Source organism: Buceros rhinoceros, unplaced genomic scaffold (assembly GCF_000710305.1).
Source record: "Buceros rhinoceros silvestris isolate BGI_N320 unplaced genomic scaffold, ASM71030v1 scaffold41907, whole genome shotgun sequence".
NCBI lineage: Eukaryota > Metazoa > Chordata > Aves > Bucerotiformes > Bucerotidae > Buceros > Buceros rhinoceros.
This window is the reverse complement of record NW_010423504.1, coordinates 15,045-42,239: the sequence shown is the minus strand read 5'-3', so window position 1 is coordinate 42,239 and position 27,195 is coordinate 15,045. Positions and strand designations below refer to the sequence as shown.

The following is a 27,195-nucleotide window of genomic DNA, read 5'->3' as shown; positions in this document are numbered from 1 at the left end:
ATACCTATATATAGTTACACATGTATAAAAATGCTTTCTATATATTAAATGTAAGTAAACTTTAAGCAACTACTCTCAACTTACATTTAGCATTGAAACCTGTTTCTATGTTAGACCAGAAGGGTGGATGCCCAAGTCTTGCCTGTTTTCTTGTCTCATTTCATCTATGTAACAAGGCAATTTTTGTAGAGGGACAACACACACTCCAGTTGATGCAGTTAAGAGAATTAAGGAGCCTCCTGTGGGCAGAATCAGTCTCTGATGAAAATACGTGTTTTAAAAGCATTTGTCAATTATTAGCTAAGCTGCTGGAGCTTTAGTGCTCTTCTACAAAACAACCTTTGGCTGGTTGACCTGTCCTCTTTGACACTGGAGCCTGAAGACACCTGTTCTACCAGCCAATCCCCTCAGCTCTGGGGATGGAATCACATGCAGTTTGCTCACAGAGAGCACTCAGCAAACTCTAGTACCCCTGTCAAAAGTTTCGTAGCTGGTAGACCATGGAGCTTCTTGTAAACATCAAGAAATGGATAGAAGAAAACAAAGCTGCCTTTTTGCCACCTGTGTGCAATAAGCTTATGTAAGTAAACTAAGATTTTTTTTTATACCCAGTATGTATATAAATATTCTTAGCTGTAAGAGGAAGCTGCTAAAATACATATAATAAAGATTGGTGGGGAACTGGAGTTCCTCTCAGACTGCAGTCAGGGTGCTGTTTTGAAGAACAGAAAGTGACTGAAATGCCTTTTGCAGTAACTCAACAGCAGCTCTAAAGATCATCTTGGATATAAGGTATTTCCATTAATTCAAAGTCTCTTGGAGGCAGTTAGGCTGAGTTAAGAGAATTTGTGTCAGGCCCCATGACAGTAAACTCATAGAAATCAGGGGAGATGGCATCACATCCACAAATTAGAAGATTTAGCAAAGATTGGTGCTACCAAATTATGACCTGAAAGAGCTGCTAGAGCTGCCTAGAGTCATTCCAACGTGGAGCCAGAGCTGCAGGAGCAATCAAAACCGGTGGGATGTATCCCTGAAAGACAAGGAGAAAGGAGGGGCAGGGGCACTGGAGGAGCAGGTTTCCAGGGCATTTCCAGACCTGCCAATGCAGGGTAGGGAGGCTGAAGAGGCAGCTAATGCAAGAAGGAAGCGTAGGCATTATGCAGTTGTGTATCAGGCATATGCTCAGTGTCAAAGCTCAGGAACAAATTCCGGTGTAAATAGTCCAACGTGTGGCACCTTCTAGTCACCACATTAGCAAGGATTTCTCTTGTCGGTGAAGTTGAAGGTAGTATATTTTTCTCTAAAACTCTGTATGCAACAGGATTTCCTAAGAAAGGATTCTCTCTAAAGAACGAAGTAAACGCAGGTTTTATAAAGGAAATAAAAAGCATTTTTCTTACCTTTAATTTAAAAAATAATGTTGCTTTACAATTTTAATCATTAAAAAAACATCAAAGAACATGCCTCTTGCCCACCCTGAAGCTCTGCCTCTAATCGGAAGCTGACTGGGCGGTACTGTAGCGGTGATATTTATTTCCACTCACAGATGGAAGGGTCCCTTTTCAGAGGAGCCGTTGCACGACAAAGACAAGGTAAAGGGCACATCCGTGACGTCTATGTGGACCCTGCCGTTGAATAACTGAGGCATCAGGAAACTTGAATCACTACGGTGGTGTCACAGTGGGAGGGAATGAGGAAACTTATGAGTCTCCTTATGAGTGTTTTCACTTCTTTCTTTTTCAAAATGGATTTAGGAGGTGTTTTGTAGAGCATATCCATTTCTAAAGCTTACCAGTGATGGTGGTAAAATTTTAGTATTTTAGATATACAGAATATTCATGTCTGTCTTTCCTCATCAGTAGGCTTAACCTTTTTGTTATTATTTTCTTATTCTGTACCACCTACTAGGAGTTCTCTGTAATCCTGAAGTAACTCTGGAACGTGAGATTATTCCCCATAAACATTGCAAGAAACCACAGTGAAACAAGGACTTTTTTGCAATAAAAATTGCATAGATGAAAAAAACCCCAAAACTATTTTTTCAACGTAGCTTCAGCCTATGAAGCAGGAGAGGAAAACCATCTACTGTGTTGATTCTGAGTATCTCATCACCCGCTCCTGGTGCTATCTAAATGTTTTCAGGGTTTTCCCAAAAGGATTTTCCAAGAAGTGACTAACAGATTTTCAACATTTTTTCAAACTCAATCACCTATGTGCTGATAAGTCAAAGCTTCTCACTGCCTTCTACACTACTGAAGGCAGCCACCTCAAAACATTCAAGTAAATTATGATCCTATGCTTCAAGAGAGAATTAATGGTTAACATCTAGGTCTGACAGCAAATCAGCAGGACTTTGAATGTCTAAATATCTCATGAATTTCAAGCTTTTATTCATTGATGTTCCATACACTTGAGAGGATCAAAAATTTTAAATACCTGCTTGGGCTTTCAAAGCAAAACCTGTTCAGCATTTTACCAGAGTCAAGAAAAGGACACAATGGAAGAGCTGCAGTTTAGTTAGATGTATTTTCATGGCACTATCTTGCAAGCTTAAATGCTTTTTAACCTCAACAATGGGCAATTAGTGCAAAATTGAGGCAGCTGCCTTGAGGCAGCTGATTTTTACAGCTCTTTTTTCAGCTCAGGATATGGTACTTAGCACAAGGAGATGTCGCTGTGGTCATGGACTATCTGATTCTTCAAGGTCTTGAGACGTTTTTAAAAGGTTGCCTGCTGGTACCATTTTCTTTATGTGGTTAAGAAGATAAATATAAGAGGATGTAAAACTTAATAGGCCATTGATTAGCTCCTCATTCTAAAAATACTACAATCAAGTAATTTTCACAGCCTTGAAACCTTTATGATTTGCTAACTGCATTTTGGCCCTCTTAACTGAAACGGCTGTCCTTCCTCACGATTTTTCTTAACTTAATGCAGCTATATTAACCAGACAACATTATTTAGCAATATTGACAAACAAACCTATTTCTACTTGTATTTCAGAGCTGGATTTTTTTTTTTTGTGGTGTCATTACGTAAGTGTTAATGATGGGCACGATTAACTTATAGATCCTGTGTATTACATAAAACCCAGCTAAATCCAGAGGGTAACAGAATTAATGGTGGATTTGCCAAACACAAAGTTAAGCAACGATGATTTTTAGAGCAATGTTTTTTCTTCTAATTCTATATATATTATTTTCCACTTTCTAATAATGAAACTATATGGGTTTCTATCAAAATATTAACTCATCTTAGCAGTAGGCTACAAGATACCCATAGAACGCCTCTCCCTTATTTTATCCTCCAGGGTTGATTTCAATTTATTTCATTAATTATTAGCTGTGCTGTTACTGTTTTGGTCCTCCTGCCCTTCTTTAGCAGAACTGTTCATTAATGCAGAAGTATTACAGTGCGTTCTTGAATGTGAATATTAAACCTGTAAGGTACAAAGAGTTCTGATTTCAATCTCTTCTTTTAGGGTAGGGGCACGCAGCCAAGTTCTATAATGTGTACAGCTTCCTGGAGGAAAAACAGTCAATTGAAGAATTGTAATCTAATTTAATTCTCTAGACTTTTATTTGACCAACTAATTTGTCACTGTACCTTGTTATTTCTGTTTTATTAGCCCCTACTGTGTTGTTCATTGTCATTCAAATACTCTTCAAAGTAAACACAATAATGGTAGCACATCAGATATAAACATTCAGAATAGCTTCTCTCAATCAAGGTGTACATCGTTGTTCTTCTCCGTGTAGCAGGGAAGTATGGCTGTGCTGGTTCTGAGTTACTAGGATCTCCTTCCTCTTAGCCCAGAATCTCCTCACTGAAAAGGTCAGCACACCTTAGTTCACGTATCAAAAAGAGCTTCAGAACAAATTTTTAATAACAAATTCTGAGATAGCTGAAAATTCCTACTATATCTCTGGTAATTCTACCAATGGGGGATGGGGGCGGGTGGGAAATCTGGTTTTACCTTTATTAGCCTTTAAAAGTGTTTTACCTTTACAAAATCCTGATCTCATCAGCTCAGGCTGGAAAGACGTTCTCCTGTTGTTCCTGTCTCTTATCTTTATAGCTCAAAGCTCTTTCCACAGCTGGTAACTATCACTGTCCCCTTTTCATAGCCGGAGGCACTGAAGCACCAGGAGGGAGGTAGCTGGCCCCAGGTCACCCGGGCAGGACAGTGGCAGAGTGGAGAGATGCATCCGAGGTCTTTCTGAGTTCTCCTCTGGATGTTGCCTATCACTCATCATGGTTTCCCTGACTCACCGTCTTCAAAGAATTAAAAACAACCCCTTAGATGAAATAACAAACACCATGAGTGGAGATAGCTTTAAAATGTCACTTTGCTTTCTAGGCATCGCTGTCAATTAAATGTGATGTTTGTTGGAGGGCCAAATGAAAGGAAGGATTATCACATTGAAGAAGGAGAAGAGGTAACTTATAGGCTGTTTATATTTTGCTGGTTTAATTGACCTGTAATGATTAAAATGCAGCTACTTTTAAAGCTACAGCTTAGCAGTGCCAGGCTCAGCGATGTTGTATTAATCAGATCTACTCAAAGGCTTAAACAGGATCGTTCACCAGAACCATACGCCATCTGCGCATTTCCTTCGAAACAAGCACAGATCAGATCTGGTTTGCTATAATTCTTTTCCAGCAGGAAACGAGACAAAGCTTTCTGACAGAGTGGCTCATTTCAACGTTTTGGAACAAAACTTTGGAAAGGTAGCTATATTTTTACAGTGACATTTTGTTGCAGAATATCAATCTGTATTTCAAAAGTAGCTTTAAACTTGAAAATTAATATTTTTGATTGACTTGAAATTATATTTTTCTGGACTTTGTGAAAGAGATCAGCACCTTCAGCTTTCATTCAGGTTTGGAAAGTTGAAGAACAGAGTCTCCAAGTATTTTTCAAATCAGTCCCCTTTGCTGCACATCATCTGTATCAAAGAAAGCCGTCCCACTGCTTTGCATTATGAGTAGCCATTGTGCCATGCAGAATGTAGGAAGAAAGACTAGAAACCTATGAAGATTATAACATTTTACATCCACTTTGTTTCTGCCTTTTTCATGGAATTGTCTGCTTGGCATCAGGACTCCTCTGAATCGGGGGTATCGCAACAGGCTTTCCAGGAACCCTAAGGGCAGGGGAACACCAGAGGCCTGGCTGTAAGGATTTCAGGATTGGAGACAATTTTCCATGCTTCCCAGCAGAGTAATTTCATGTAATTCCAATAAAATTTGGCCACCTAATTTTAAGTACAGTTGGAAACCCAAACCACAGCATCTACACAGCTCAAGACAGAAGTGTGTCAAGTTCAATACATCCTTTTAAAAAGAAACAAAAAATTTGTGTTTACCTATTGAATAATTTCTCGCAAAGCCAGTCTGACCATTTCACAACAGCCTTCATTAATTTTCTGCTGTAATTGTGCCGTGCAGGTGCTTGTTCCCATTATAACTGGACCGCTCTGAAAGAGTGGGTGCTGCCCTCTCGCTGGCTGCCTCCTGCCTGCTTTGCCTTGCCACCATGGTCTCACAGCCCACCCGCGGCTGTGGGCACAGGCACGTCCATCCAGAATTACTTGCTTAAAGGAGCGTGATCCCTTCGCTCCCTTTGCATTGTATTAGTGGATGCCTGAGGAGGGGAAAGAGAAACTAGGTGGTTTTGTGGTGCTTCATCTCCCAAATAAAACTGAGAACCTGAGTTGCAACAAAGCAAGAGAAACCTTTGTGGTTTTTTACATTTACAAACCCCCACGTTTATCTGGAGAGAACTCTCTGAATATTTTAATAAGAAACAAAGCTCCTATTACAAAATAATAAGAGTGATGATTGTTTTGACAAAGAGATGTCTTCAGAAGTAAGTTTGCTGCATAAAATCATTGGGATGAGTTTTGGATAGTATTCAGGTTTCACAGATGATATGTAAATGAGCAGAGAGGAAAAAAAACCACCACAAACAAATCCCTACAACACAGTATTTTCTACCTTCCTCATCCATTTGCCTTCCAGACTTCTGAAAAACGTTGTGATGAGAGAGGAAGAAAATTGTTTTTCTGTGCTCAAATAGATCAGTCACTGCTGAAGCTTGGAGAACTCCCAGGCTCTACTCCCACATCAGAATTTGATTTGCTCTGCAAATTAATTTAGTACTTAGCAATCTGACAAGCAACACAAGCCAGGAGATGCCAAGTCAGAGCCTAATCCCAGAAGTGGCTGAGCAATCCCAAATTCCACTTTCAGAAACAGTCAGTACTCAAGGAACACTGCAGGGATGTTTAGAGGTCCATGAAAAAGCTCTCAGCCTCAAAAGCCCTCACAGAGCTCTGGGCTCCTACATCTTGGTAGAGTTTGGTATCAAAGGTGGATCTAAATCAAATTACATACATTGCTGTATGTAAAATAAAAGGGACTTGTTTAATAGGCCTATACAAACCAATTAGAAATATCTTATTTTATGAGTCTTCATAATTCAGTAACCTTGCAGACTTGACAGGCTTTCAGCACTGATCATCCTGCCTGTCACGGGGGCTTAACACAATACTATCAGGTTTGAAGCACGGTCAAAAAGGGTGAGGCAAATTAAGGAAGGAGGGCGTAATTCTCCTACAGCAAAGAGATTTTAAGGAAAATTAAAGTCTTAAGGGGCTTTCAGTTTAGCTTTCGTAGGTATAATTGTAGTTTTAATGATCATATTCAGCAATGTTCTGGAAAAATGTTATGCTTAGGGTAAAGAAAGACTTCTGAGTGACTCATAACTTCCAATGGCAAGGTGAGAATTAATAAGAGAAGGTGGTTTTGATGTAATCATAATGAGAAGGTGCCACATAGCAAGCAGGAAAGCTAAACAAAAGGCTAAAATCTGGAAAATGTAAGGAAGACAAGGAGGAATAAAAATAATAAACAAATAAGCACATTTAGTAACAAAAGGTGAACAATTTTTGTTTCTTCTTTGAGACATATTTTGCACCCAGAAATAAAAATACATATTGATTTTGACCCATTTTGACCCATATACAGCAGCAATGTCCCAATCTAGGCTTTTCTGCAAGGATAGATATATATATTACATGTAACAAGAGACCTGATCACTAGTAAGATGCTAAAAGAGTGAAAACACTGCACATTTCCTCAGTTTTCAGTACTACTGCGGAGAATGGATACCAGATTATCCCAGTAAAAACAGACCAGTTAGGAAAACGTTTTCAGGTGTCATGAACTCTGACTTACTATCTGTATATGCTTATATGTTTGTGTATGTACATATGTGTGGGGGCACTGCCCCCCGCACTACTAATTCCTTACTCAAGCCTTGGTTTTTCAAGAGATCCTTAGGAAAAAGTTAGATTTGCCCAGAAGGCAAAGCTCAGTCAGCATTTAGGAAAAAATAACGTTCTAGCAACAAACCAGTACAATACTGTATTCCCAAAGTGTCCTGTGAAATGGGCTGTAGCTCAGAGACATTAAGCAGTTGACAGAATTCTTGATAAAAGTTCAGAGTACAATATAAACACCACAGTAGATTCAGTAATTACTGCCACTTGTATTAACCACAGGTACATCCGATGATTTATAGATCACTGAAGCACTCAGCCATTTAAAAAAAAAAGTTTTGAAGAATAGCCCATAATTTACAGTGAAAGGTACTATTTAAATTCAGTCAGAAAAACACTTTTATTGGCATTGTGTAGTGCACCTCCTTCCTCAATGCAGAACAATCCTTTTAATTCAAAGTTTAGTGTTCAGAATCTTTCCTTAGGACTGTGACGCTTGACTACTGAACTGGATGGCCCCTTCGCCCCCCCAGTCTTTCATTACTACGGTCACAAGCAGAAGAAAACCCTGCCTCGGTTGTCCTTTCCCTCTCCTACGTGTCCTGTGGTGTGTCCAGGAATAGCTCCCTCAGTAGTTACGGGGAGGATAACGCTCCACATTTCAAGAAGCACCTCTGCGTTTCAGCATTACCGATGGCCCGTGTGACAATCCATCAGGATCACACGGTCTTAGTGAGTCTGGCTTGACACGAAGGAGAGATTTCCCCACGCCAGTCACTCTGCGGTGTGCGATGCGCAGCCAGCCCTGCCCGATGCGCTCTGTAACGAGGGCTACTACAGCACTTTATACAGTCATTTAGTAACACCAGGGGAAATTACAGCAAAAGAACGTGGGGAAGTGGAGTGCAAGGAGGAGCAGCAGCCCGGCACTGTGGCCATCTAGACAGGCGTCCTGATTTACCCGTGGTGATGTTCCTGGCCCAAGGAGAACATTTCACTTGTGTAAGAGCTCTCAGCATGAACTCTTTTCCAGTTCATCTTCAGTTCTCTCTACTGTCAGTTCTCTCTCCCTCAGCAGTACATTTATTCTTTCTTCTGTTCATAGATGTGTTTCTGGAATTCTCAGGGCCATGTATTAATATTTCAAAACTCTTTTGCAAGAGTTTAAAAAAATTGATCATGCTTTTCTAATGCTGGAAAAGGTTTAGTTCAGGGATTTTTTTTTATATTCTTTGGTGGTTTCTGTTTTCCCTGATTTATGTTCCATTTCGCTAAAATGGTAGTGAATTACTATAAATAACTGTTTTCCTTACAGTTCTAACTTCTAGTAAGGTTTCAGATAATTTCAGCTGCACTAGCAATTCTCTGAGAGTTAATCTGGCTTCTAGATACAGCAAACAGAACATGGAAAGCATATAGAAGCTTGGCAGAGAGAGGCAGAAAAGTGAAGTTGACTTTTTGAAGTATTACTGCTCTGTATTATATAAAACAGGGGAGTATGTGCCCATTATTCCAGGTCAAAGATTACTTGCAGATCATAGCACAGTTCTGCCATGAAACGTGAGGCCTGAGCACCTCAGAGCCCCCACAAAGCTACTCTGAAAACAGAGCGCTGGAAAGGTCAGTGAAGGCAGAATTATGGATTCAGTGGTTCTGTCCTTAGACATTCTTCGAATGTCATCCTCCACGTACACAGGAGGAAGAGGAGCAGCTGCTGCTGGCCTTCAAGGGTATCCGCAGAAATAAACCAGAACAGCTTCCAAATGGGCAGTTATTCCCGAACGAGAAAGCACCGTTAAAAACAAAATTAAAAACACATTGTTGTTAGAAAAAAATCAGATTGAATGTATTTACACATGTACCTTTGATATACAGAATATGAAGTACAAAGTGTTTTGGAATAGTTGCCTTAATATTATTTTCCTATTCCTTCAGCTTTTTTACCAGGTTAAAGGAGATATGTGTTTGAAGATAATTGAAAATAGGAAACAAAAAGATGTTGTCATCCGAGAAGGGGAGGTAAAACAGGGTTGTTTTTCCATTACTGTTGAACATATGCATGTTAAATGAATATTTGATGAAGCATTTAAAAATCAGTTTATCCCTGCTGTGCCAGAGATGGCATCAGAATCCTGGACGCAGTATAGCGGATTCCATGCAATTAACAGCAAAACTACAACACACTGCGTTTAACATTTCGCGATTTCAGTAACAGATAAAAATCTCTGAGCATTTGGACTACACATTAAGGAATATATTAAGAGGAGTGGACTTGCTAAAACGTAGATTGCAGAGCTCTTAATGAGAGCTGACTAGGTGTTTTCCCTGGTTTTACTAGAAGTTACTGGATGTCTTACAACTGCCACTCGTTACTGTTGTCACAAGCTTGAACTGCACTCAGTCTTTGAAAGGATTATTAGATCTGGTGGGGCCAGTCTTAAAGGAAGAGGCATGTCAGACCCAATAGCTTGGTGTCATTAGAAGCATTATGACATTTTCAGTGACAAAAGTGGTCTGTGTTTTCAAACCCTTAGCCAGTGAGATTTGGGTAATACATTTCTCACTGGAGAAGTACATCCAGCCGAGATCCTGGTGTGTACCAGAAGCATTGATTAAATATTCTTGGTGGGAAGGCTGACACTAGTCCTGGTGAGACACCATCGTTAGCTCTGCAGAACAGAGAATCTGTAATGACTTGCTAAGGAACCTGTAGCGCTGAAGAAGAGTACAGACCTACCACCTTCCTGCGTAGTCAGATAGCTGCTAGAAAAAGGTTTAGAGTCAAGTTTCAGTAACAGACCAAATGTTGCCCATTCACCTTGTCACTTGCATGACTAAGTAGCTCCTTATATTTGTTAATTATTTCTGGAGAGAGTAACACACTCGTTATGCAATCACAGGTGCTCGCTGTGTTGGAGGGATGCACATGGTTGATTAGTTTAGATGTTTTCTTGAGGTGACAAAACTTGCTTTTTATTTCCATTTCTGCTACTCAGAATCTGAAGTAAATTTATAACTGGTCAGATTTTCATGCCAGTTGTGTCTAGCAATGGTGATCACCCAGGAGGGTGCCTGACTAACATAAAGACAGGGCTGATTGCAGAGTCAGTGGTCACCATTCACTGAGAAAGCAGGAACTGGTGCCTGCTGGGCTGGTGGTACACAGAAGCCAGACAGGATCAACAAAAAACAGGGGGAAGGTGGGGCAGGGAGCCAAGGATTTTGCAGGTTGGGGGGCAGGGAAAGGACACCACGAAGAACAAAGGCTTCCTGACACTGATGCCCTCCCATTTCTTTGAACAGATGTTCCTCCTGCCTGCCAGGATACCTCATTCTCCTCAGAGATACGCAGACACTGTGGGTCTTGTGATCGAGAGGGAGAGATTAAAGACGGAAATTGATGGGCTCAGGTGAAATATAAACCATTGGCTAATCTGTTAGGGTTCCTAATATAAACTAGTTTCTCATGTCAATACAACACTGTTTTACTTTCGTGATGATTGATGAGAGTCACCCTGGAAATTTTGTACTAATTTAACCCACATATCTATTTCTCTATACACACAGAGCTCTCATTTAGTGTCTGATTTAGTTAAACAAGGAACACGTTGAAATGTCTTAATGCATGTTGTGATTATACCTATTTACTCATCTATTGCCTACCGCTATTGCCTTAAGATTTGAAATCTCAGAGCTCTGTTACAAGACACATCAAAAAAGATTTTTAATCAGTTCTGGCAAACAGAGCATTAATTCCTTTGCAATCACTGAAAACAAGGAGATGAAGAAGAGCTTTCTTGGCAAGTGTGTGGGAAGTTGGAAACAAAAGTAAATTTTCTTAACACTTACCACCCCACATTGCAGACACCTCTGCCTGGCTCTTACTGCCTTATGAGAACGTCATCTTCAAAGAAATGAGAGGCTTACTTTGTGTTCTAGTGGGAGCAGGACTAAGCCTTGTCCTGTGGTCATACAAAATGTGTAAATCTAAGGCGGCAAGCCACAGCAGAAATATTAGCCAAGTTAAAAAGGCTGGTTTGATATTAATCAAATACAGCTGCCCAAAGAGAGTTTACAGCTATTCACATAATTAATAAAGATGTAAAACTGCAGTAGTGTTGGTAATGCTCTGTTCCTGTCCTTGTGCCTACAGCTTTGATTGTTGAGTGGGTGGTGGCACAGCAGGAACATGGTGAATATACAGAGCTAGAAAGATACACTTCCTCATTCAAACAAAAAAAAGGCTAAAGAAAGAAATAAGAAACAGACCATTGAGAAAAAACACCTGATTGGATTCCAAGCTAAAGACAAACCCAGTTCATTTAAAACATTAATCTACACACTTGTCCCTTTTTCCCCTTTCACTGTACGTCTGTGGATCACAAGCACTTACATTATTAAAAAAGATACTTTGAAGTACAAACAATTGGACAGTGATTCAGATAACAATGTTTATTTGTAATAAGGGACCACAAGTACCTTTAGGTAACCTGAAGCAAAATAACCTACCTTGTACATGAGGTCTGAGAATGGCGTGAGCCAGAGATGCTGAATTCCTTTTTATGGACCCCAGATAGGTCTAGAGATTTGCACTCAAATATAATCACGCTCTTGTGGAGAAATTAAACTAAAAGCTACCATATGGTTTGCAGGGGGAAAAAATAATTGGATTAACACAGCACACTTAATGGAAAATATCTCATCAGGTGCCTGAAAAGAAATCACTGAGAGGTTTTTAGTGCCCTTGTTTTCACACTGAGGTTTAAGTCTTGGAAGTGAACAACCATGTCATACTTTTGAACCTACTCTGTCTCTCTGTGCTTCTGGGAGAGATGGAGATTTACAACCAGAACCACTAATCTTCTCTAACTTTTTCACTCCCAGCCACCTGCAGCCAAGACCCTACAAGAGGAAGTCATAATAAACTCTGAAGTATGCAGACTTGAGGTCTAATTTTATGTCACAGTTCCATTATTTATGATGCCTACAAGTCATAAATCAGAGCCCCCAACATGCCAATTATTGTACAAGGGAAGAATAAGTAGCCTGCGTCAGTGTTTCAGCCTAAGTAATGACTACCTGCTTTGTACTAAGAAAAACACTCCAGCTAATCTTAACCCTACGGCAAACAAGTACAGAAAAAGTAACGAAGTTTGTTAGTTGTGTAGTTGGATGCTTCAACACCTAAGGTCGTAAGTCCTTCCCAGGTACAAAGCCTTTTCCCAACTGAGACACGTGTAACATCTCTCTCCTCTGTAGATTCTCTGTATTCAAAATTCATGCTCATAGCATGAGCTTTTTCCATGATGTTACTCTCTTCGGAGTACTCCGCTTTTGCAAAACTCGAGGAGCCAGGTTGCTCTTAGTTTCTGGACAATATGTATATAGACACATACAACAGACATGAATACATAAATATGCATTTATTATATAATTACACAGGCCTTGTTTCCCTCTTCAAACACCTTCCAATGATTTTAACCCAAGGCACACATAGGACCTATCTACAGTCAGGCACAGGATGAGTGACTGTACTGGAGCGGCACGGCCTCGCCAGTCTGTGCAGTCTTTTTTAAATCTGTGGGTAAATTCTGTATTTGCCATTCCACAGATTACAGCAACCTTGACCTGTTGATCTCAGCACAATTTATATTTATTTGTTAAGTCATAAAATAAGGCATGTGAAGCAGTAAGCTCCTCTTCAGATGGGTAAGCTAAACAACACTGCCCAAATTTATGCAGTCAGCAACTGGTTTTTGCCAACAAGTTCCTAAGCCACCTCATTTTCTTACCAGCCCATGCAGGGGCAATAGCCAGGCTGACTCTCTTAAATATGAGCATTTCTCTCATAGGTGCATGGAAATCTTATTTGAGGTCAGGTTTTTTTTTTTTTTTTTGCAGTAACTACATCCAAAGTGAGAGTTAGCGCTCCCACGGGACGGTGGCACCAATCAGCTCCAGGTTAAAACCTGGAAAGTTTGCTAAAGGAAATTAGTGACTTCTCTCTGGTCAGCCAGCAGAACTATAAGGCCCTCCACAGAAATTTGGGCACCCCACCTATGTCAGCTCACCAGGGAAACAAAGCTTCCCTAAATAACCCTTCTTCAGAATAAAGTACAACAGTCTTGAGAACAACATCTTACACAGCATCAAGTAGCTATTTTCTTGAAAAGACTGAAACTGCCTGATCAGTTCGATAATAACAGGATTGACTAATGTTTTTACTTTGTCAGATACTATGTTGGAGAATCAACTAATGTCCTCTTTGAAAAATGGTTTCACTGTGAAGATCTCGGCACTCAACTTATACCAATAATTCAAGAGTAAGTTTTTTTTCCCCCCGGTGTACATTTTAAAAGGATGGTTAAAATGATCTCATAGATCTTCAGTCTGACTTACAGAGATGATTTTCTATTTATGCTGCATTTTACATAGACATCTTAAAAGTTAATTGCAGCTCTACACATTTTTAATATCTTGTATACTCCAAACTCATTTAATGAGATTTCAAAAAATGTGAAAATCAAATGTTCTTGGCATCTGTCTGGCATATACTGTTTGAACAAGTAAAAGCACGCTGCTGCCAAGTGCAAGAGGAGTTGAATGAAAAATTAACACTGACACGATGCTTGGATAACTAAGTAAAACACTAAATTGTGTTTTACTCTTGCGTTAATCTAAGTACTTTTAATCTATCTTATTCACGAATGATCAGGACTGTGGCAAATCTGGTAGAGAGCCGCTCTCTAGGGAATACTGCATGTCATCAATCAACTAATGAATTTGTTGAAACAGTCACAAAGGAAATTGCTTTAGTGACATGAACTCTAGAGGACTTTCAGACAAACCTCTGTCACTAAAATAGGTACAGCCCTCTTGAATAGGTGTGACGGTAGCTGAGGGTCTGGTACGTCCATTCTCGGCACAAAGCTCAGTGGCCAGTATTACCGCCTAGTCTTTGTTAACCTGCAGAACGCGAACGTGACTTTTTACTGGTGTTTAAATGTTTATTATTCCAGGTTTTTCAATTCAAGACAATATCAAACGGGAAAACCAAATCCAGGTAATGCCAATTAATTTCAGAACTAGAAGAATTACTGTATTGAACAGCAAAGGTTCTTTCTACATAAAATTACTAAGTTTCGGGGGCAGGAGGGGTCCTGATTATGTAAATTAAAGTTGCTTTGAGAATTAATTCCTTTCATTACCCCAACCACAAATAAAATCCATAGAGGTGATTAGCAATAGCACCTTGGTTGTTCATGTGACGCCACCACAGTGACCCGTCAGGCAACCGTACAGTGTGCAATCTCAGTAGCCCTAGCCTTGCGTGCCGCTGAAGTCTTACACTAACAAGATTTCATTTCTGACAGAATGAGATTTCTGTGAGTTGAATCTACACACCTAACCCTAACCCAGAACCTAGTCTGGAACATGACCTAGAAACTGATTTGGAACATAGTCTACAACCATGATCTGGAACATAACCTGGAACCCCCTGACCTGTGTACCACTTGCTTGTCCTCCTTTACCTATAACTACACACTGCGATCTACTCTTAGGAAACAAGGACTCCTGGAGAAAAACAGACCCTTTTAGTTCATGTAGGGGCTGATCCATTTAACATCTTATTTCCATGCTGTCTTGCCCTATTTTTTATTTTGCCTCTGGGGATATTGATTACAGTCTTCACACTGGAGCAGGTACTCCACTCATAACTCCACTCTTGAGTCTGTTGGACAGAGATATAGGACAAAGAGAGTGTGACTTAAAACTAATTTATTGGCATCTTTAGGAATCAGATCTCTCAAACATGACAGTTGCTTTCTGTATGGCAACCAAAGTCTCTAGTGCAAGGATACTTGCAACAGCACCTTCAGTGGGAAACTTGTTTTGCTGAAATCTTACCATGCTGTTGACCCATGGCTCTACATGAGCATTCAGCATGATCCGATCCTATTGATTAACTATATTTGTTGTTTCAAATCAGGCTATTTTTTCCAGGTTGGAGCATAGATGAGACCTTTGTCTCAGGTGCACAGCCGTAATAGCCAGCTGCGTTACTCTTACATGACAATCTGGATTGTCATCCTTCAGTCACACCCATAACTTTACCTCCATAGCTCTTGCTCTATTTTAGTTCTGCTCTCTAAGTTCAGTTCTCTAAGTTCTGTAAGAGCCAGTTGATCTCAATCTCCATATTCATTCCTGAGTGTCTTAAGTAAGCTGATTTTTGTGAATTACTCTATTAGAGACAAAAGTTCTAGCGAAATGTTATTCCCACATCTATCCCTTTTCTCAGCTTGATGGCCACCATGAAAATGTCACCACCTGCTGCCTCAATCAAGTCCTTACTCATAACCTAAAACCAGGGAAAGATGGTTTTTGCATGAGCATCATCTTAAAAATAGGTGACTAAATCATCACCAAAATGCAAAGTTCACAGGAGAGATCTGTGTAAGGGATAGCAACCTCACGAGCCCTTGCAGTCGGGAAAAGACTGAAAGACTCTGCATCTGAACCAGCTTTTGGCACTGGTTCTTCAACTGACCAGGAAATGTAATTCTCAGGAGAAGGCTCTGTGTTCCTTACAAGCAAAATGTTGTCTCCAAGATCTGTCCTTTATAGGCACTACCAAAATGTGGGGGTTTTTTAAATTTCATTTTACATTAATTTCAGTTTATGTTAATTTGAGCTTGTCACCTGTGTGGCATGCTCAGGTGTTGGTGGTTTGGGTTTTGTCTTTTGGGGATTTTTTTTTTTTTATGGTGGGGCATGTGGGTAGGTAGGGCAGGTCCTGTCTCTCACTGTGTGTTCATACAGTGCCTAGCAGGGGAAATATACTTTCAGATGAAGCCTCTAGATGCTGCTGTAATAAAAAAAATGTCATCTCACACATACTATGCTTGTTCCATACAGTGATTTCCAATAAGCATCCCTCGCCAGTCTGTGCTTATACATCAGTAAAAGATTAATTATATCAGTTCAGAAAAAGATATTTATATTGTTAATATCTTTGCAAAAGATTAGAGCTAAAGAAGAAATCTGACAATCAGAAGCTCTGATACATCTCGACCCTTTAAGACATGGAACTCTGAGAAATTGTTATTGATAAATGAAATACAGAAGCTCTCCCTTGCAATTTATTCAAAAGCTGTAAGAAGGCCAAAAGGCGTGAGAGACTTCCATTAAAGCTGAAAAAGACAAAAAAAATAAGCAAGTAGACATAGTTATTTTGCTCAGAGCTCAGGGTATCTTTTCCCCCTGAATGGATTCTCCAATTGAATTAACCACTAAGTCGAGACAACAAATGTTTGAGATGCTCTTGGCTTCACTCTTACTGTAAGCAAAACAATCAGTTACGCGGAAGGCTTTCGGCCTGGGGAACAGCTTCCTTTCTCCAGCATTCAGTTCACAAGGACAGTAAGAACCTCAAAGTCTCAGTGACAGACACGAGGAAAATACCCCAGATTTTTAATTACAGAAGTTTTAGCTAGCAGCTCCTGTAACTGTCAGTGACCTGGGCTACAAGCCACAGCCAAACCCCAACCAAACTCCGAGAAAAACCCCGACAGAGTTTGGCTGAGACACGAGCAAGGTGGTAACCGGTTCCTTCTGCAGGCATACCCAGCTGATAGAGAAATAACGCTTTGGATTTATTCCCTCAGCGGCTCTCCTTTTTTCTGAGGTAGAATTCAACCACCGTCATGACACTTGTGGCATGTAACAAGCTACCACCAGGTTCTCATGATGTTTCACTCAAGACATATTTCAACAAGATTTGAGCTGGGCTACGCAGAGGGCTGAGTTTCAGCCTCTTCCTTCTGTTTCTCTTCTGAAAACCCAGAATCCCCTCAGTTTCAAAGCACCAGCTGAAGCGCCCTCAGGTTCATCTCTACATAAGCCTGAGCTGGTACCTCACCATTTCAGAGAGAAATGGAATAAAATTGAAGAAAAACACTCGAGAAAAAGCCTTGATTGCAGCTCACTCAGAGGAAAGCTATGAATGGAATCAATCAAGCTCCAATTGCTTAAAAAACCCAACCCACACACCACAAACAACACCTAAATTCAGACTTTCTTGATTTATGATTTCTGGCTCAGCCAACAGCAGGGCAAGTCCCTTTGAAAGCAGGGTGCTGAGAATATACGAAGAGAGCAGTTAGCTATTAAAAAGATCTATTTTTAGAAGAGGGACTCAAGTACCACCAGGTGAAATACAATCAGAAACATACTGTATGCAACCCTTACTTGAGGCACCTTCCCTGGAACTGTTTTGTACTGGATTTCTAGTCTGGTTTATTACCACATGTAGAAATACAGCCTGAGAAAACTGCCCCTCCTTTTATTGAGGAGGGTGAGTCTACTTAGGATACAGTCTAAACGCAGAACAGGTTTGGTTTACTTTACACGGTTTTTGACATGAGGAATCACCGTTATCAAAACAGCTCTTGCTACTTTCAAGAGTTGAATCAGACTGGAAGCAAGATTCTCTCAAGGTTTCTATTTCATCCCAATTTTCTAGCCAAGAGGACAAGAGACAGTTCAGACAGACAAACCCCAGGTCTAAGACACTGGTGGCTGAATGTTGTTCGCAAAAGCATCCAGAAGTTCAGGTGTTTATCCTGCCATGCTTACTGAAGTAATCCAGGCTTTTTACGTGAAATTGGCTGGGGAAAAGTGCAAGAAAATACTTTTCCTGAGTTTGGTTTAAAAACTATCTTTAAGAACATTAATTGTGGAGGTAGAATGCCAGGTTTGTGTTTATCCAAATCAATTAATCTACATCTAATTATGACATTTTAATTCCCATAAAAGCTTTATTGTGAGTGGACACACATATATTATAAAAACCAGTCCTGTAATGACTTCACCAGCAAAACTTCCATCAACTCCAGGCGTATCCAGCATAATTTAGTCTGGCCTTAAAATCTGGTTAGAATTGTTAGAGGACAGCACAGTTCTAGACCTGTGATTCAGAGCAGACGAAACCTAAAGATCTGAATAAGTATGAAAAATCGGGTGCTTTCTTCAGTCACTGGGGTAGGATCACCCTACAGCCTCGGGCATGGTCTAGAAACAAATGTTTTCTGATTTCAGTAGCGTTATTAAACAAGTTATAAGGGAGAGCTCAGCGCTAACAAAATCAGCTTCTGTGCTGTCAGCCTCTGTAGCTAATCCACTGCAGCCCCTGGAGACAGCATTTGCTGTGCCATCTTATTTCACTGGTGTATAAAAACAAGCAGATCAAAAGAGAAGAGGGTTAATGACTGAAGAGAAAGCTGAAGAATAAAGATAACTGGCAAGCAGGCAATATTAATTCAATTAAAACTTCTCAGAAAAATAAAAACAAGGAGAGGAAGAAATTCTGTCTTCATTTACACTATGAAGAGAAATATAGGGCCATTCCTCTGAACTTCAAATGACTGTATAAGTTTTCTGCTTTTCCATGGTAGGTACATTGAAATAATTCTAAAGATACCATCAGTGTGCTGGTTTATTATTTTTAATAAGAATGATGATTTCGGAAATACATTTTATTTGCTACGAAGCGTATGTCATGTTCGTGTTTCTCCTGAAGCCCACCTGAACTGCAAAGGGTTTATCAGTGGAAAAAGGGAATAGAATCACCTAAAATACACCTCCAGTCCTGTATAACTGTGCAGCCTCTCACTGGCTTCACTCACTCGCTGCCCTTCATATTTAATAACTTTCCACACCACACCAGTCCCCAATGAGTACATAGCCAGTACTAGAGATTAAGAGCTCAGACGAACCAACCTAAGTCAGCAACATTTAATAAACAAATAAAGAATTACAGCCTCTGGAATATGGCTGCTATAATTTGCCATATGAAAACTTCTACTAAATTTTTTAATCCCAAACTGCAATTAACATCCAAAACCCAAGACTGCAGCCAGGAACGCTCAGAGAGGTTCTTTAGGCTCCTGGAGCCCAGAACTACTAATGACAGCAGTCACCAAACAAAAACCACCAAGAGTCTCCCCCAATATTCTCAGCTGAGCCTCCTCAAACAGAGGCAGAACATAAACTGGAGTCTCCAGGAGCTCTCCTAATGCTTCACCATGGGGACCAAGCCACTCCTGACCTTTAGTACATAACGTCTGTAATAAACCTATCAGGGAAATGGGAAGAGATGCCCCACGAAGTTGCATTCCTTTCTCTTCAGACCTCAGTGAAAAAGAAAATCTAAACTCAGACCAGTTTCACAGCAGGTGAATCTTCTCTAATAAGGTAGCTTCTCCCTTCCTTACACTCTCAAACACTCCCTGGACAGCAACATCAGGAAGAAAAAACTCACAAATGGAGTCAGTGACATTTTCACCAGTGTTTCCAAGGCTGGTCAGTAGTAATAGCTCACACATGTACGAAGCCTCGTCTCACAAATGGAGTGAGTGAGGTCTCAACGCTTGTTACAATGAAATATCCCAGTCCTCTTCTGTGGAAGCAGAAGTAACACACAGAGATGATTAATGAAATGCCCACAGTCATATGAAAGGCAGATTCAGAAGCAAAATTTAAGATTCCTCATAATTCCAATAATAATATTTCCAATATTTCTCAATACAATTTATCATTCTTAATTACAATGACCTTGTTACAGCATGAAGAGCCTTTAAACAGAACTATGACATAAATCTTGCAATTCTGTTGTTCTAATGCATTCCCTTCCTTCTGGCTGGTAATACACCTCCTTTTGAAGGGGCTATATGTCTTTATTCCGAAAATATTTTCAAAGCTCTCCTCATCCAACTTCTTTGTTTCAATTAGGAAAAAAAATGTTGATTAGTTTCTAGGGTAGATTTAATGACATGAAGAAAAAATGTGCCTAGAAATAATTACAGGGACAAGTCATAAATCAGCTGTCTTGCCAAGTCTCAGGGCATGCTAGCAAAACAAATACACCGCACAGGGAAATGTATGATTACACCAGGCGAGTGCTGTATTTTCAGCTAAATGTTTCAGCATCTGTACTCAACAACAGCGGAATGCACCATCTACCCCCAAACAATCAGTCACTGTCAGTGATTTCATCTGGATTTTTACATGGCGTGAGCTCACCACTTGCTTTTTCAAACCCAGATGCCTGCGATCACACCCTCAGTCCGCAGGTTTTATTTGCTGAAGAATTCAACTCCTGGCAGCTCTGTTAACATTGAGAATAAAGCAGACTTGTCATAGGAACTTCGTAGGCACATCTGGGAACAACATCCCAGGGTATATATTATTGCTGGCATTGGCAATTAAATGGGAAAGGCTGCAAAAGTGTGACATCAGGACTAGTCATCGTGATACAGTATCCTTTAAGAGACAGAAGGAATGAGTAGGATGTAGATGGAAATAAATTAATACCTGATTCCAAAACAACTTGTGAGCTCCTTAGCCCTAGTCTGGAACTTCTGCTTAGTTAAAGGAAAACAAAAGACAGAGGATCTAACTGCTTCACATTGGATAAGGATGTTTTCTGCTTTTACAGTGGGAGACACCATTTGTAAGGGACTTTCTCACCTCCTTGTGTGGAGATGGGGCCACAGCGTGCAGGGACAGCCCGTTTCAGCAGGCAGCACAGTGACTCAGGGTGGAGGAGCTATTGTAATTTCTAAGAACGCAGAAGGTGATTTAAAGATTGTTCCATCCAGAATGTGCTGCCTAGAGGTGAAGGATGGCATGTCAAATACAGTTTTCCATGAAGGCATCCTTTGATGGTCTCTGTTGAGGCTGTAACTACCCCTATGTCCACCAGTTGTTTTCTCGCCAGCTGTGCTCTCCCTGTTCGCACAGCACCACACTGTCTCAGTACAGTCTGCTGTTTAACTGAAATCGACTTCCTCTAAACACTGCCATTTCCTTTAAATATTTGCAAACTCATTTGGTAAACACGATGCATTTTTCAGATTAAGGTGGTATCACCACATTCTAATTAAAAGCTGAAGAGCGCCATAAACCCTGTGAAGCACACATTGCTGTGGTATGAATATTTCATAGTAATGATCTACAAAATAATGGACTTTACTATTGAACTATAAGTGTATCTCCTGAACGCATAAGAAAATATTAGATTTGATGCTCTACTTAGTGATATATTACTTGGAGATACTTGTACAACACTTCTAGCTGACTAGCTTAGAATTGCTCTCTTGCATTTTGCTGGCACATTTTTACATTTACCATCATTAAACATGTTGTCTCCTCGTCTCACAGTATTACTAGAACAGAAGAACTCCAGAAACACACCAACTCACACTTCTTGAGATACTGTTGAAAGCTAACGTACAGGCGAAGCAGAAATAGATCCATCAGCTAAAATTAAGCCATTAGTCTGATAAGAAGCACTCAGTTCCTTAGGAGGCACCAGGCTTCCACTCTGATGTGTGGGATCACAAAATACTGCATCCTCCTCATCGTAGCTCGTTAGCTCAGGTTCACAAGCGCTCGGGCTCCTGCGGCTTTCAGCATCACATAAGGAGTAAGTATCAGGCTTACACATGGGCTCAGTCAAGTAAGCTATTAATAATTTGCAGACTTATGTACTTCATAGCGCTCTCTTACTTGTTCTGCAGTAACAGGTAATCAAATCATCGCACTGGATCACAATAAAGGTTCATTTTGTGCAAAGTCAGTTTTCAAACTGGGAAAGTGTCTCATTAACATCAAAATTAGTAATAAGTAGAAAGTCATACCGATGGGTAACTTGCTCGTATTCCAAAAAGGCTTTTCTAAATTTGAGATTGACCTGATTTATTTTGATAACAGAAAAAACCTGTCATCTTCATATTACTGTAGAAGGTAAAGATTGCTATCCTTAATGAAATTAATTACTTAAAAATGTATTGAAATACTAATTGTGCTGAGTAAAATGTGTGATATAATGTCTGATAAAATGTCTGTCTTCTCTGCTGTGTGTGAATATATAACATTTTAGACCTTTATTTTGTATCTCGCCCTGGCCAAAAAACAACCTTCCAATACAGCCATAGTAGAGCATATCCATAATTTAAGGACAAAGCATGTAAGTATTCATAATTACCTCCAAACAAGTCTGATAAACTTGTGAAAATTAAGAAAAAAAGAGACATATTGCAGTGTGAAAATAAACAGTGATCTTAATGCTACTTTTTAGTGTTATCAATGAGATACAGAACATTCAGACTAGATCTTGTTGATGTTTCCAGGCCCAGATTAGAATAAACCTAATGTAAGGATTTTCTTTTTCCTTCTGCTGCTGCTTAATTTCTCTGGAGGAGTTTCCTTTTCAATACAAGCATGTTAAGTATTTGAGTTAAGTGTAGGAAAAGTAGGATGCTTTTTTAAAAAAAGCTTGAAGGGAAAAAACTTTCAAACAATAGAAAGAGACTCTATTACTAGCATCAAAACTGAGATTTGGTTGCAAGTTTATTACCTCAGTGCATTTGGGATACAGCCTTCTAGTGAGGTTTTCCTGCATCTAGTTGGCTTTATTTCCTGAAATTACTCTAAGGGTGTTCCCCCACGGCATCTCTGAACAAGCTCCTCAGGGTCACCAAGGCCATTGCGCTGTCTCTGCACTTCACCGTGAGCTGGTAAATAACTGCATCTCACTTCCCGTTCCAGCAACACACAGCTCAGATCTTGAATTTCACCAGCTGCACTGAACATGCATTTGTTCCTCCAACTATTTTAAATCAAACCAGTTGTGAAGGAGAATTGCTGGAAATTCAATCCAGTTACAACTCCAGGAACACCACAAAACAGGCATTTTATTAAACTTAGGGTTGTGATAACTGGTTTGCTCCGCTGTGGTCAGTGTCTTTAAAAGAAACATAAAACCCAGTACTACGTGAAAGATGTAGAGTAAGCTGGTTCTACGGGCCTAATTCCACTCTACATGGGGATATACAAGGAGTGACTCAGCAAAGGCTCAGAGATGATACATCAGATTTTACCAGTGCAAAAATCTGATGTGAAAGAGAACGAAAGCGAGAATCAGGTAGTCTGTTGCGTACTGTTTGAATGCTTTAACAAGCGTGGATGCAGAGCAGCTCTGACAGCTTCAAAGAAGCGACTCCATAAAGATACACAAATAATACACGCATCTTACAACCTCGAGTAAGAAAGCCTGATAATGACCATACCACTGTTTGCTGTTACAACTGACTCTTGACTAGATAATGTATCAATTGAACCCTTCAAACTGTAGACAACAGTAAAATGTTCATAAAGATCCAGGGAAGCGTCACTAATAGCCCTCTGCCTTGCTTACAGATGAACTCCTGAAAGAAACACCTTTCCCACTAAACCCCACCTCTGTTATGGAGCCGTTTTCCTTCCAAGGCTGGTTAAACGATCATCGTGGCGAAATAAAACAGAAGAAATCCTTGAGCATGTTTGGAGATAACTTTGAAACAGAGGTAGGGAGGACTAACTTCTCTGAAGGAGAGGGTTGCTTTTAAAGGTACAGATAACTGTGCCTGCTCTTCAGTCTGAGTCCAGCCCTGGCAACAGTACGTAGTCAGCAGAGAGAGTTACTCACCCCTACAGAAGAACTCAGCCTTAGCCCACCCTGCCCTTCAGAAGTGCCTCTCTCTGTCCATTGACTTGACTAGCTTAGGGCAGGGGGCTTCCAAGCTCAGATACTCCCAGTCACAGAATTAGCATGAACCTTACTTCCATTCATTTCCTTCGGCATCAAAACAGCTCGTTCTCTCCATCCCCTGTATTTCCCAAATCAGAAATTATTCAAATACTACTCACAAGTGCATTCAGCTTCCCTGTATGTTTGAACAGCAATCTTGGTGCCTAATCTGTCTACTCTGGGTGCGGTACGCTTGGTTTTTCCTTCCCCGCATGCTACATAAAGTGGAAGCCAGGAGAACTGGAGAGCACCAGAGCTCCTGGGCTGTGCTACAGCACTGCACCTCTCCGTGGGGTCAAACAGTCTAGTCTGGCTGTACGTGAAGCTGTCAACATTTGCTGTCTGAGCTGTATGCACAACAATTTACTTGGAGTCACACTCTGAAGATTCCAACACATTTGACCACAAAGTGACAGAGTACAGGGCTGCTGGAAGAACGCAGAAAGGGCAGATATGAGAAGTTCAAGGTCCGGTCTGCAGCTTTTTTGAGAATCTTTTCTTCTTCAACAGGCTGTTGACAGGGCCCAGAGTTCATGAGGAGGAAGTGCCTGTTCCAAGAACAGAAGCAGGAAGGATATAGATGCAAAGCTGAGAGTGGGAGGAGGCAGAAGGAATAGATAAGTGAGGATGCAGAGGACCATAAGGAGTGGCAGGTGTGATCAGTTCCCTTTTTATCAGTAGGAATCAATATGAGAATACCAAACCAAAAGTGAATCTTAATGTCTGTAAAAATAACGTCACCGTCTAGGAAGATTTTTCTGTAAAAATAGAATGTTTTAAGTGCTGTAGGAAGATGAATATATACACTTTGGGCACTGGGATGAATCCATTACTTTTTTTCCCTTTTTCTTTTTTTAAAAGGTTATAGCTTATGGACCAGGAACAACTGAGAAAAGTAAAAGGAATTCAGATATCTGGATATGGCAGCTGGTATGTGACAATTCACACTTGTTAATCAATGAGTTCATGTTTCAGTTTAGCGCAGACTGAGCAGTAGTAAAGCTCTATAGCACCAGCAATAGAAACTAAAGTTATTGCCTTCCTTCTCATAGAAAGGATCATCCACAGGCACCACCTTTCAGCTTTAAACTATGATGAAAAATAACTGTAAGCTACTGCCACCATAAAAATAGTCTCTGTCTCATTCCTCATCTTGTACATTGAGAACAGAGATACTGGCATCCTCCATCAGGCCTGCTGAGGTTTTTAATATACCCTACCTAGGGTATATCCTGTAAATATATCCGGATGCCTCAGAGGGATTAAAAAGCATCACCTATTACTTCTCCTTTGAAGCATTTGTCCCCATACTGCAGTCAAACTAGAATCAGGTAGAAAAAGCTAATAAAAAAGTTTGAGAACTTGTTTATACTAAAGCACAGTGGTAGGTGATCCAGATGCCCTTTGTTCAGCTGGCTTCAAGGAGACACTGGCAGCCGCAGGGAAGAACAGCAAACAGCAGTTTTCATTTACATGGGTCGGGCTAGCTTGGGAGGCCAGCATTTCCATCGGTTCCTGTTCTGTCAAAATGCACAGGACCTATCAAACACTAATTAAAGACTCAGCACTCTTGAGACATTTGTTTACACTGCAGTTTACAGCTTACCTGTGCAATCAAGACCCTGTTGCTGGCAAGACTCTGGCTCCTCTGCTTGACAAGACAATGAGGAGTTCATTCCAGTGTGGATGAACTCTTACTAGCAGTCTCTGTCAGCTCCCTGCTGACTTGTGAACTGCTTTTCAAAACTCGAAAAGATACTAGGAGTCAGCAGAGTAGCAGAGGAGATGCTCCAGGAGTTGTCTCTGATTTCAGGCTGTACCACTTGCAGGCTGCTAGGTTAGATTGGCAGCAGCGTACCCCCAAGAGTCAGGCAACGCTTTGCTGCTTTAGGATGGGGAATGATGAACCATCAGGCATGTTTTTATTGATGCTGACAGTGTCAGACAGGGGAAGATGACCCGGATATTTAGCTAGGCCTCCTGAAACAGTAGGTTTGAAGTGCTCCTTCTGTGGTAAAGAATTCCATACTTGCCCACAGCATTTTCTTTCTGCTAGTGACAGAACATGGAAAATTAAAAGCTGATTATGGGATCTTTCCCTTTAGGAGGGCACATCCACTGTTACCATGGATGGTAAAACCCTGACTCTGTCTGCTGGTGACAGCCTGCTTGTCCGTGCCCAGTCTGTGTGAGTAGATACAAACAGTAGTTCGAATGCATGCTTTCCCAGCTTCCAGCAACAGAAATTCTGTGTATTGGGTCCACACCGGGCTGGGCATCAGCTGGTGCCACAAAACAGCATCTGCAAATGCAGGATTCGCAATAGCCTCCGTTATTCCTCAGGGCAGAGCTGTCTTCAGGAGGAAACAAAGCCAGACATTCATTCTAATTCACCTCTTACAATTAAAGCTGGGGAAAATAAAAAGGATAAGCACTGCCAAGAAAAAGCATCCCAAAAAGATCATGCAAAAAAATAGATGGCACAAATACACCAACTGGCAATCACAGCAGATCCTTTAAGCTTCAGGGCAGGCTTAATCAACATCAGTGCAGCAAGATTTGGGGTTCAGACTAAGAACACAGCTCTCTTCCTGAAGCAGGATATGTATGGCTGTTTCATAATCATGACACATATGAGATATATATATAAAGGAAAAAAACCACCAGTGAAAAGAGTTTCCAGAGAGAACAAAAAGGGAAAGTACTTGCCAACTCTTGTGGAGTAGCATAAGCTGAGAAAGTGCCTGCCATGAGGATGATGAAGGGTAATGTATACTCACCGGTGAGGCAACGCGACAGATTATAGGCAAGAAAAATACTACTGAATCTGTAGACACTTATTTTGTTAAAATAATCCTGGTACTGTTCCAATCCTCTCGTCACCAAGATCAGAAAAGATGCTTTCCCCCTTAGTTCATCTATAAATAGATCCACATTCTTCCCCACTGTCTCATGATGATTGGCTTGTATTAGTGATGGTGAAGAGTAACTCCCTGAAATGTTGCAAGATATACCAATATGGGAAGAGAACAAGCGTCATCAGAACAGAACCTGTTTGTTTTCCTCTACTTTTCAGTAGCGTCTATGTTTTAGTTGTTGGGTTGAGTGTGTGGTTCCCCCCCATACGCATTGGATCATCTCACTTTCTATTTTTCCAGGTACTGCTGGAAAAGAGCAGAGGAATGTGTTGCTCTCTGCATTGCTCAGGATCCAAAACGCAAGCAGCCTTATACCTAGTGCCAGTTGGCTTGAATGACAATGAAGTCTTAACCT

General features: G+C 40.5%; 1 protein-coding gene across 1 annotated transcript; it reads left to right on the top strand.

Moving 5' to 3' along the window:
* The first annotated feature begins 477 nt into the window (after positions 1–477).
* HAAO (3-hydroxyanthranilate 3,4-dioxygenase) lies at positions 478–27,195 on the top strand. Its single transcript, XM_010140436.1, has 10 exons — positions 478–580; positions 4,364–4,442; positions 9,225–9,308; positions 10,593–10,699; positions 13,523–13,612; positions 14,309–14,352; positions 23,553–23,698; positions 24,784–24,852; positions 26,028–26,110; positions 27,081–27,195. Exons 1-10 carry the CDS (start codon positions 501–503, stop codon positions 27,157–27,159), a joined length of 861 nt encoding a protein of 286 aa, XP_010138738.1. The 5' UTR covers positions 478–500; the 3' UTR covers positions 27,160–27,195.

Bases quoted from the DNA above. Each gene is read 5' to 3' on its own strand.
- HAAO (XM_010140436.1), top strand. From the start codon at position 501: ATGGAGCTTCTTGTAAACATCAAGAAATGGATAGAAGAAAACAAAGCT. The intron at 581-4,363 runs GTAAGTAAACTA...TTTGCTTTCTAG, and splicing joins CCTGTGTGCAATAAGCTTAT to GCATCGCTGTCAATTAAATG. The intron at 24,853-26,027 runs GTATGTGACAAT...CTTTCCCTTTAG, and splicing joins ATATCTGGATATGGCAGCTG to GAGGGCACATCCACTGTTAC.